At 40.7% G+C, this 12500-nt stretch overlaps 1 protein-coding gene across 1 annotated transcript in view; it reads right to left on the minus strand.

Moving 5' to 3' along the window:
• Window positions 1-12500, minus strand: part of LOC138047186 (BRCA1-associated protein-like) — an 18800-nt gene that overhangs the window by 6214 nt on the left and 86 nt on the right. The window contains exons 1-13 of the mRNA XM_068893928.1: window positions 12407-12500; window positions 10872-11057; window positions 10192-10309; window positions 8598-8708; window positions 7214-7292; window positions 7034-7096; window positions 6892-6942; window positions 6418-6483; window positions 4602-4684; window positions 3593-3668; window positions 3099-3166; window positions 2900-2970; window positions 858-928 (exon numbers count right to left, since the gene is read on the minus strand). The exon at window positions 12407-12500 is cut by the window's right edge and continues 86 nt beyond it. Coding sequence (XP_068750029.1) covers window positions 858-928; window positions 2900-2970; window positions 3099-3166; window positions 3593-3668; window positions 4602-4684; window positions 6418-6483; window positions 6892-6942; window positions 7034-7096; window positions 7214-7292; window positions 8598-8708; window positions 10192-10309; window positions 10872-11057; window positions 12407-12482 — 1119 coding nt within the window. The 5' untranslated portion in view covers window positions 12483-12500. The remainder of the gene's footprint in view (window positions 1-857; window positions 929-2899; window positions 2971-3098; window positions 3167-3592; window positions 3669-4601; window positions 4685-6417; window positions 6484-6891; window positions 6943-7033; window positions 7097-7213; window positions 7293-8597; window positions 8709-10191; window positions 10310-10871; window positions 11058-12406) is intronic.

The following is a 12500-nucleotide window of genomic DNA, read 5'->3' on the forward strand; positions in this document are numbered from 1 at the left end:
AAGTCGCAGCGACATGTCTCTGCGACAAGTTGCTCCATGTGTACTACTTGCAAAACAAGTCGCTGCGACACGACGCCTGTTCGGAGCACACGCAGTGATCTCGTATAAGGGGGAATGTGAACTAGTTTTCTAATTCAATATGGCTGACCATATGACGCTCTCTCATTGGTTCATTTATATTTTGTCGCAGCGACTTGTTCCCGGAAGTGTAAACACGATGCGACAACGCTGCTTTCGCTAATTTTGTCGCAGCGATAAGTCGCATGAATTCAAACTGGTTTGAATTCGAGCGACTGATCGCGGCGACAAAATTCTGCCGCAGCGACAATGATTTTCATGAAATTAACCGTGTTACACGAGGCGATTTGTTGCGGCGACTTGTCCCCGCGACGTGTCGCAGCGACTTATCGCCTAGTGTGTTCCCGCCTTTATGGCTCTTGACATTATTCCTCGCGCTTCCCCTTCCCCCAACAACCAGACATAAGACATGGAACTTACCGGGCCTATTTTGATTGGGTCCATAATTTTATCTGCAGACGTTTCAAAGCTTGTTATTGTTTATGTTGTTTCATTTACTGAAAATACCACTTTTAAGAACATGCAGATCGTAATGTTGTGTTTCAAATGCGTTTTTCGGCAATTTACAAACTGGTTCAGCGCTAGGTCGAGACGATCTCAGAACTATTGTTCTGGGCAAGTTTGGGAACAATTATGAAGATTTCGTTGGCACTTATTCCAAGATAACCCGGTGCAAACCCTGCCTCTAACAGCTTGTCCCTGTAATTGGCTACAACTGTTGCAGTTACACAACCTTTTCTTTCAGGTTCAAACGATCCCAACCACTGATTATTTCATACCTCTTGTCCTGAGCCGTATTCCACAAGTTTGCCGTCGGTCTTATTCTGGATCAGACGATGAACAAAGTTGTCTTTGAATAAAGAACGATGCTTAGTTTACTAACTTTGATTGCAGTAGTCTTGCAAAAACGTACCCTGGCTGACATAGGTTTTTCTCTCTCAGAGCGACGGAATAGGCAAGAAAAAATCTCTGGTGCAGGCCGTTGGGATGCCGTTTTATATTCCCAGGGTCAGATTTTGACCCTAGCAATTCGATTGGTTCCGGGAACTTGTCAGTTCTAACGAGTACTCTGATTGGTTTAGCAACAGAAAGTAGTTGAAACAAGTTTTCAATTGCTTTCAACCTGACTTCTCGTGCCCACTGTGGCCATAATCGAAAGCCATACTTCGGAATTTGACATCCAAATTTCAAATTTCAGTTTTTATTTTCATATTCGACATCGAAGTTTTATATGGAACGTTGAATTCTAAGTAAATAAGACGGATGTACCGTGGGAACCAAATATGCTGATTGGTAGGTTACGTCACGTGTGAGGTTTTCAACTGCCTGTACCAGAGTTTTTTCTCACCGCTCCGCGACTTGCTAATCCGTCGCTCTAAGGGCCGATTTACACGATACGATTTTGTCGCATGCGACAAGCTCACGACAGGCCTATGACATGACTTACGATTGTCGCAGCGTACGACTTTGTCGCATGCGACAACGGCTTACGACAGGCCCAAGACATGATTTACGATCGTTGTGTACGTAAGAAAAAATGTCGTAGCATTTTAAAACATGTCTTTAAACGCTGCGACAATCGTAAGTCATGTCGTAGGCCTGTCGTGAGCTCGTTGCATGCGACAAAATCGTATCGTGTAAATCGGCCCTAAGAGAGAAAAAACCTCTGGCATCCAGGGTAGCAAAAACGGCACTGTGCTTGTATAAATTAAGAGACAACTCCCGGGTAAACTGCGTAACTGCCCATTCCACGAGATTTATTTACGAGGAAAGTGACTCGCGCGTACTCAGAAAAAAAACAGCGCAATTGCTTTTGATACGGCTAGAGCCGAACCTATGACCTTTCTGTTGACATCATTGATAACATTTTATTTCGGGTTTCTACAAAACACTGACCCCCGGTTAACTGACCCCCTTACTGACCCCCCTACTGACCCCCTAAAAAATCAATGGGAAAATGAATACATGTACTGCTTACTTAAGCCTCAACATCCCTTTTTAAACAGCATTGTTCAACAATATTTAAGTCTAAGCACCCATTTTAAAAAGGTTAGTTTTCGATTATTGTTGTGATGGCCGATTACTTCATGTAAGCTAACCTTTTTAAAATGGGTGCTTAGACTTAAATATTGCTGAACAATGCTGTTTAAAAAGGGTTTTTGAGGCTTAAGTAAGCAGTATTCATTTTCCCATTGATTTTATAGGGGGTCAGTTGACCGGGGGTCAGTGTTTTGTCGAAACCCTTTTATTTCTGTGGCAAACGAATCTGCTTATCAAAGGCAATGGGGCTAGGAGGCCTTTTGGCTTCAATAATCAATGAAACATTGGCCATCAAAGGGTGATAAATTACCTGGAGGTAAATTAGCGCCAGTGAACACATAAATGATTTGTAAAATATCAAATTTTGAAAGCAGTATTCCTCAAATGTCGTCCATATATCTTACCCAAGTTTTCTCAGATTTCAGTGATAGGTAATTACGTAACATCAGTGCTGGTTTCTTGGTTGATCCATTAGGCTTTAATGGCAAACTTGCAAACGATAGACTCGCATATAACAAGGATTCGGATTCTCTATCTCTGAGCTACCGGATATCCGAGGGAGAAAACCTGTTAGCCTAAGATGCGCTGACAAACTTTCTGCATACTGCTATGACGGGGAATTCTGGCAATGGTTGTGGAGTAAAGTCTCGGCCCCGGCTAATGTTTATCAGCAATGACTTCGACATACCCCATTAACAGGGCCGAAAATTAACCAGCAAGAGTGTCCTTTATTTGGTATTTATTCCTATCAAATTTCCAAGAAAAAGCTAATGTACTGTACCTCCAGTGTAATCCCAGACTCTTTGGGTTCCCAACTCTAGCGAATAGGTGTGTTGCGTCTCTTGGAAATGTCTGCAATTACAGAAGAGCCAACATTTTGTGCAAAGCTCTTAGTGATATCCAAGGCATTGGAAAAAAAAGTTTGCAGGAACATAAACGCCGATTTGTTTCCAAAAAACATCAAGACTGTTTTCATGAACCTTTTGGCGTGAGATCGAAGATATCTACCGCATCCGATGTGGCCACAAATTAGACAAATCCATAGACTCTGTGGACAAATAATAAAAAATTAACGATCAGTAGTTAAATAGAGCCCAGCTCAGTTTGTTCACTGGCCGAGGAACAAGGGACCGTATCGGCCTTAACTAGGGCGGAGATGGAGGAGTTTTGACCTTGAGATTCTGGTCGCTTGCATAAATGTAATTTCCCAAAAGTTACTATAATTAAACGAGTGGAAAAAAAAATGCGGATTACTCGTTTTTCCTGCTGGTTCTCTCGCTGCGGTCTTTTGCCGCTCCTGTATAGCTCCAGCCTAGTTCCCAAGGCCTCTCGTCTTCCTCGCTCCCACTGGGGTGGGGAAAGGAAAGTTGTTACATCTCATCCAGGCTACAATCAACGACGAACATTTGAAAGACGCTTAAGTGATTTTTTATGTCTAAGGTAACAGTTTTTTTACGAACGAAAGGAACCATACTTCATTTGAATCGCACTCAAAGCACTTATTTCCATCAACGGGTTGAGGAGTTTGACAGTACCTGCAGACTGGACAGCTAGAGAAAGAAGACAAAATTGTAAGAAACACGTACACAACAGACAACTAAAGTAATGGTTTTTGAACAACATGTGTTACATAATTTGAGTTCCGTATTCAAATCACAAAATGCCCATTTCTTGGTCAGTGGTTTTGCTCGATTTTCGAACAAATAGCCATAAGACGCGAAGTAACAATGCACCTTCCAATGTTAAGCCCTAGGGAGAGATGATCGGGCATGGGGTGGGGATTTTGACATTTTCATTTTTAAAAAAAATTCAAATTCCCCACCCCTGGCGGCAAGTGAAGATGGTCGAATATCATTCGTATGATCAAACTCGCTACCCTAGCTGGGGACATCACGTACGATCAAAATCCCTACCTTGTGAACAGACCTCACGATCAAAATCCCGTCGTTAGCCCAACCCCTCCCTCGGGCTTAACATTGACAGGTCCATAAGGAGTCGATAGTGACTCGGGAATACTCGGAGAAAAATCCGAAGGGACTTCACTAAACAAATGTTGCTTCAGTAAAATGAGAAAAAGCCTTATTTAAGGTTCACGTTCGATCTGTAACTGGATTGACATAATATATATTCACTTGATCTGAATACTTCGTTTTTTCGCAACAAAGGCTGGATAGCACCATCCACCAGTTAAATCACAACCGAAGGAAGAACTCGATTGGCTGAGATAATGCTTATCTAGTGAAAAGTAGATAAGTTCCAACTCCCATCACTGAAGGTTTTTGGTTGACTGTACGATTCAAATATTCATGATTAACAAGTCCCATAGAATGTTTCGATAATAGTAAGTTCCTAGTGAGATTTGGGTCGTTCCAGTCCTTTGTGGGGGCAACCGGACAAAGTTTACTGGCCGTTAGCTCCTACAAAGGACAGGAACGACTCATGATTCGGTACGAACTTGTCATTAGCCATAAGGCTTCACTCACGTTGTGTCCGACCACTTCGACAGACAGCTCCCGTGAAACGAGTGATTGCACAGAATGGTTAAAACTCCTTCAACTGATTCGTCCTAGAAGTTAAAATAGGAAAAAGCAGCCTAAGGGAACAAATTCGCAAATTCGGGAAGTTATTAAACCACAAGTAACGGCTGGGAATTCCAATATTCTGGTCAACATGTCGAGGCGTTTAGATAACGCTGAGCAACGCGTTTTCCTTTCCATCAAAACCAACAGTTTTTTGGTGCAACAACATTGGAACGCTTAGTCAGCTACGATTACAGATAGGCTAACACGAAAAACATTTTAAATCTTTAACTTGGGGCAAACGAGAATGCTATATAAGAAAGAGAGAAAATTAATTATCTTCACACTTATCTGGACAATTTTAAGCAATTGTCTCAAATTGACACCTTAAAGCTTGGTTTTCACCAGCGAAGCAAGCAATCTCGACCCCAGAGCTCTTCTCTTGACTGAGGGAGAGATGAGCTCTGGTGAACACTGAAACAAGCTGTCTTCTCATTGGTTTTCGTGAAGAACAATCAAAAGCGTCTCTGATTGGTACATTCACGTTAGCAAGAGGAGTGAGCAGGCGCCATAAGGTTCAAATAGCCAATTTTTGGCTATAGGAGCCCTTACTGCGCATATTCTCCTACATAGAGTTTCCCAGAGCCTTGGGTTGATCCGAGGCTGTGGTGACGAGAATACGAAGTAAGCATAAGCACAAGAAACATACGCAACGGTACCCAACGTCAATTTTCGGAAAATAACTGTTCGGAAGAAGATTTGAGATCTAGAATTTTCGGAACATTTGTTGTAAAATTTCTTGCTTGCCTGCCTGTCCTAGGATTTTCGAACTTCTAAAAAATGGTATAATTGCCATTTTTAACGATTTTTTCCCTAAAAAGGTCACCTAGAATTTTCTGGAGCCTTTTTGCTGGCTGAAATTTTCGAAAAGGTAAGTTTTGATCCCTATAATTTTCGGATCACTAGACTTTCAGCTAGGAAATCCGAACAGATGAAAACATTTTAGGGGATAAAAATATGCCTATATCTACCGTCTAAATACTAAAATACGTTTAACTATGCTATGTCTAAGTGGTTTTGAACTATATTCTCGTTGGGTGCCCCTGCAGTAGCTTGTTGTTCATTAGAACCTTTTGTTAGAACAATAGACACTAATTAACAACAAGTTAATGCGCTTGCGCATGTTGCTTTGTGCTTATGCTTGCGTCGCTAGTGAAAACGAGGCTTAACAATTCCGGTGGTGTCAACGGAATTCGAACGCATGACCTCTGCGATGCCGATGCAATGCTCTGCCAACTGAGCTTTGAAATGTGTGGATTCATAGCTAAGTTGCTAGAGCCCATTGAAGAGGTCATGCGTTCGAATCCCTTTGGAGCCACCAAAATTCTTCAGGTGTCTGTTTGAGACAATTGCTTAAAATTGTCAACACAAGTACGAGGATGATTTCTCTCTTTCGTCCAAAGCCCGCACTTCCTTCAATCAAATATCTACATTTCTTTCATTGAGAATGCTATATATGGTAAAGAGCCCATTGTCTTGAATACTGCTGGCCTGCGCAGAAGTCGTTTTCATTTCCTCTTGAATAAAGTGGCAAGCGGGCTTGGGTCGAAAAGGGGACAAAGTCTTTGTGGCTTTTCCTCCTCGCCCGTCGTGGTCTCCTCAGTCTGCGTGCCTGTCCCGCAGGGCTCTGAGAAAACGGAAACGACTACAACCCATGTAGTCGTTTCCGTTTTCAAGTGGCGCTTGTCTTTAGAACTTAAAGTAAGTACTGTATACTTACCATACGCTCCAAACACACCGGACACTTTGGAAGTTCAGTTAATCCAACACAGGGAAGACTACCTCCCTTCAGAATAAAAACAGAATCAACATTTAGGTGGATTTTTCTTTCCTATTTCGTGACGTTGCACGATGCAATGGTTTTGAATCTATGAATACTGGATTCTACTGGATTCGGTTTTCTCTCTTATCCCTAAGAGTAAATAAATTAGACAAAAATAAAAGAAATCCACATTTATTCATGTGAGTAAGCTGTTAAGCGATACAATCCCAAGTAATTATTTAGAGCAATTCTAGAATATCCGTTCACTGCCAGAACTGAAAAAGATTGCCGCCGCAGTCCCGTAGTTGATGAATAAGAATAAGGCGAAAGAGTGAGATGGACTGCCTCAGTGATCATTTTTCGTATCATAAACAGACTAAAACAATGTTCGTTTTGCTTTTCAAATCCGAGTTTAAATTCTGTAGGTGTTACCTCTGACAGCTTCATGGTTTCCACCTTTGCAACGTAGACTAAGTGACAGACCTAGATTCAAAATATTATAACAAGAAAATAAGCTGTCACTTGTACACCAACAACTATAGCCAGCCTTGCAATAATAAAATATCACCAGTACCTCTTCCTCTATCAGATTATATGGCTGACCGTTAAACGTGTTGTAGAAGTCATCTGCGAGTTCCTTGAATAAAAAGCAAGCAAATTACTATTTGATACCACTCCTTCGGAAGACATAACATAACATAGGTGATGGTCGTGCTTCAGACAGTCAAGTACTTCCTGAGAAATGGTTCCCTACCTGATTCCGAAACTTTACGAGGACCATGTACTGATTGGGTGTCGAGTCTCTGATGATCTTGACACATTCGATGAATTCTCTGGAAAACAAATCAAGCTCCAAAATTAGGCAACAGTAATATTATTGCGTTCAATAAATCAAAAGTTGAAATTTCTTAGTTGAGTAAATTGTTTCCATTCCACATATTTTTGGCCAACAGTTTGAAAATAAAAAGCGATGAGAGATTACTCACAGCAGCCCGAAGGGCTACCAACACCTGTCAAGAGGACAGTAAGGAGTTTAAGAAGAGGAAGCGGGAAGAACGGATGAAAGAAGTAAGGGAAAAACAACTACATGGCCAGTTTTTGCGGGAGATGGATGGGATAGTGAGTGATAAGAGCTGGGAGTGGCTGGAGAAGGGCCATCTAAAAAGACACACTGAGGGGATATGCATGGCGGCACAAAGCCAGTCTGTAAGGACTAATGTGATCAAAGCTAAGATTGAAAAGTCCCAGGAGGATTCCCAATGTAGGCTCTGTAAAAAGACAGATGAAACGGTCAACCTTCTGTTGAGTGATTTCCCTAAGTTAGCACAATCCGAGTACAAATGCCGTCACAATAATGTAGGTAAGGGCATTCATTGGGACATCATATTGACAAGTACCGTGATCTTGCTATTGAGATTACGGCTTTGCGGCGCTTGAAGAAAGTCCTCATAGTCCCAGTTGTAATAGGGGCGCTAGGTAGCATTACAGACAGATTTGAGGGATATTTGGCCGATATCCATGTAGGGCTGAAACCAGTAACGATGCAGAAAACTGTTCTGCTTGGTTCCGCAAGAATTCTACGAAGGGTCATGGAAAGCTAAGGCAGCTTGTTGCTGCTTGCGCAGGACATACCAGTGCAACAACAAGATTACTATGATTTTAAACAAATAACAATAATAATAGTAATTAAAGAAATTTCATCATTTAAAAGAAACTTTCTGCTGCTTGCAGAGTTTTTGATTGTCCATCAGTTCAATAAGCCAGAAAACCTTTAGGTATGTCATCGACAAAAATGTGTTTAATTTCTCAGCTTGATTTTATTTTGCTCGGCAAAACTGCATGGTCACTGGGTATACCTGTACGGTTGGTACTTATTCTCTTAAGAAGAAGTTAAGACATGAGTGGTATCATTGAAGAAATAGCAGTTATTTCAAAGTAACATATACTTTAATAGGATATACTTGATGTATGCCATTCAGGCTATTTGTTTTACTGGTGCCAATGCTTAAGCCATAATATTTCGTAATTTCCCAAAACATGATTAGCTTTGCTCTTGCTCAATGGTCAATCACTTACGTGGACAGTGGGTAACATATTTTGCAGCTTAAGACAATATTATTGGAATGAAGCAAACTTACTCGGAAGGAGCCACAAACCGCATAAGATCAATACAGGTCATCTTGGCTGGCACACCCAACATGCAGATCATTTCACTCCGCTTAACACCTTTTGATAAGGATGTCATCTCACTGGTGATGGAAAGAGCTGAAAATACTTAATAATGATGTACCCAATTTGTAACAAGTCATTACTGTCACTTTTCGTGCATTTGGCAATGTCTAAGTGTTCATTCCATTTTATTTTGCAACTAGCCTTCCTTTTCTTTCTTTAGTCATAGACTGCCAGATTTGTATTTAGGTCATTAGTATGCTTTCGGCGTCATTGCTGGCAATGATTTCACTGGAGCTTTGTTGGACGTTACTAAACAATGAAACAGCGAAACACCGTAACACCAAAACAGCGAAACGAAGCACCAAAACACCATGTATGACCCCACCATACATTGAATACTAACTGACAAAGGTTGGATTTGAGATTAAGTATAGTTGTTGTCCTTAAATTAGGCCTAAAACGTTATTACTCCTAATTCATTGGGATTAAGATTAGGATTCAGATTAAGACTGAGATTAGGAGCAATAACTTTTTAGGCCTAAAAAGATGTTTAATCTCAAATGTATGACCCCACCATACATTGAATACTAACAGACAAAGGTTGGATTTGAGATTAAACATAGGCCTAAAAAGTTATTGCTCCTAATCTCAGTCTTAATCTGAATCCTAATCTTAATCTCTTAGTCTGGCCAGTTTAGGCCGGTTTGGACGTCAAAGGGTTAAGAACCCCAACAGGCAGGAGGCAACCAGTTGACTATTTACAAAGCTTGGTAGAGTTGAATCTAGGACAACCAGAAACAAATCCAAATCAGAGGTCAGAATGGGATTCGAACTCGGGTCAACCGCATGCAAACCCAATGCCTAACCACTGGACCATGCAGCCTCTGGCGGCAGTGGGATGCAACTTCAACTTGTAATGATTGACCAGCTCCCAGTTGGCTCAATATCTCAGTTGGAAGAGCAATTGCAGCTCAATTATGCAACATCATGGATTTTACTCCCATTCAAGCCTGGGGTTTTTTTTTTCAGGCCTTCTTGCAATTTTTTATTGCTCGAGTTTCTTAGCTAACCGCAATGACCTTCCTAACTTTCACTTCATATTCATTGCACAATGCAAATATGTGACATTTCACATCAATAAACTCATTTCGGAAGACGTGCCCTTGACACACATTCATCATCACCTACACTGTACCACCTATGACACTGATATCTACTTCAATAATAATTATCATTCAACTTTGTCTTAAGTTACCTTCACACAATTTCAACAATCATCAGGGACATTAGGCTCAATTTCCAGCCATTTTGGGAGTGCGGTTAACATCCTCCTCCCAATGAATGGCTGGATCAGTGGTCCATGTCGTTTGTCCTTGATGCACCACCCGTCGCAATTGTATTTTGTACTTGGCAGGCAGGTGACTTTCTGATTGGTGAAAAATTATAAATGGCTAGACCAGTGTTCCAGGCGTGATTTGCCCATAGGAACACAGGCACACAAAACAGCTGGCCAATCAAGTCTACAGGGGTGTTAGCTTTTTCATGTAATTATGCACTCACTTGTTCTTATAGATGTGTATAATACCCTTGATTACCTCAACCATAGGGTTTCCACAAAAGAATGCTATCTTGCCTTGTTGATCAGTATGCTTCTCTTCTTTCTCTTCTTTCAAAATAGCTTCCTTTTCTAGTTTGAAATGTAGAACCCAAAAATATTTTTCAGGATTACCGAGAAGAGAGGGAAAATGACTGTGTAGACTAACAATGACAACCTATCGGTTTTGGTTACATGCAACTTAATTATTAGTGTAAAATTAAGGAACCTACATTGTAGCTCTTGTCGTTGAAAGAAAACTGACCCAATCAATCAGCATCTAATAAACAGAGACCCAAACAGCTCCACAGCTTCATCTTGAGGAGAAGAGCTGGCGCAGTAGTGAGAGCACTCGCCTTCCACCAATGTGGCCCGAGTTCGATTCCCGGATTCAACGCCATATGTGGGTTGAGTTTATTGGTTCTCCACTCTGCTCCAAAAGGTTTTCCCCAGGTACTCAGGTTTTTGCCTCTCCTCGAAAACCAACATTTGACATCATTTGTTCTGATTTCAGTTGATTTGCAGTCTCCCCAATCAATTAAGAACCCTCGTGCTTGGCTAAATAACCTTGAGACTTGAATTAAGTGATGATGATGATTATTATTATTATTATTATTATTATTATTATTATTATTATTATTACCACTACTTGATTTTCCTTGGATTGTTTCCACCTGAATATCATGTAGATATCTTTCTCCTCGATGAACTTTCATCTTCTCCTCGGAAATATCACTGGTGACCATATTTTTATCTCCAGATGTGCCATCTTCTGGATCTTTTGCAGCACCTGATTCAGACATGATTTTGTCTGAGGTCTTAAAGCCAGGGGCTGAAACATAAACATAACTTCTAGTCAACATGCAAGCCAAAAGTATCAAACATCGGGCCAGATACCCATGCCCTTCATGTGAAAGTGGCTTACAAGTTACCTCATTAACCAATTGACTCCAGAATTGCGCCTCATTGATGAGTAAAATCATCTGGCGTTACAAAGAGTTACATGTAACTCTATCAAGTCTCACTTCCAGGAGTCAATGGGTTAATGCCATATTTGTTGACATAAAAATATATCTCTCACTGGATATTGATTGCTTGGCACTTGTGGAAAGCAGCTCTCCCAGGTAAAAAGGACCAGCTTTGGAAAACACTAATTTGCGGAGGTCCCTGAGATAATTTGTAGTTTGTAAATCAGCACTCATGGGAAGGTATACATGTACAACCTCATGTAAAATGAAAACTGCAGGGAACTGTCTTGGCAATCCATTTGAGCAATAACATTAGGACAATAACATATAGCCGGCAGTCTAGCATGTGTATATTGAGTAGCCACTCCTGCCAGTAATTCCAAGACAACCACTCAAAACGACAGCGATAATAATGATACTGTTTGTTGCAGTATTCATTAAGTACAAGGTGTAAAAACGGAAGTGGCATTTAAGGTGGCTCAAAGCAGTTACAACACTTTCAGGAGAACTTGTTATTAGAAGGATTGCCACTACAACACTTTATCACGTAACCGCAATGTTATGGTACCATGTAACACATCAATTATTGCTGAACAAGATCCAGTCATTTTTGTAACGTAACAAGTTACCACGGCAACAGGAAAGCCTTGCAAAAACACCTTATATTTTGGCTTTAGTTGCTCGTATCTGACAAACGAACTAGGTGATCCCAATTTTTTATTGGACAAAAGTGATTAGCAGGCCAGGATGAAACTCTCTGCAATGTTTAAAAAAATTCTGTGGAGCAGATTCAGAGCTACCTTAAATTTTCAATTATGTAAGGTGGCTCTGCATCCACCCTACACAATTGTTTTAAACTTTGCAGAAAGTTTCATTCTGGCACGCTGATTACATTTCAGAAATAAAAAATGGGGGTCACCGACTTCGTTTTTGAGATAAGAGCAGCTAAGGCCAACATATGGGGTGTTTTTGCTGGACTTTCCTGTTGCCACGGTAACTTTTTGCATCCCAAAAATGGCCGAATCTGTTTCAGCAATAATTGGTGTTTGACATGGTTCCATAACATTGCTGTTAAGTGATTAGGTGTTGTAGTGTCAATCCTTCTAATAAGAACGTTTCTTTCAACTGTTGAAACTGGTTTGAACCACCTTAAACAAGAAGGAAATCATAATTTTTATTGGTTATAATAATGAAACACGAGACATCGACCTACCACAATAATCGAATCCTTGAGGAACAGGCAGTTCATCAGGGACCTCAAATCTGAGAATGACGAGAGAAATGGACATTTGATTCTTTATTTCGAG

Source organism: Montipora capricornis, chromosome 4 (assembly GCF_036669925.1).
Source record: "Montipora capricornis isolate CH-2021 chromosome 4, ASM3666992v2, whole genome shotgun sequence".
NCBI classification, from domain to species: Eukaryota; Metazoa; Cnidaria; class Anthozoa; order Scleractinia; family Acroporidae; genus Montipora; species Montipora capricornis.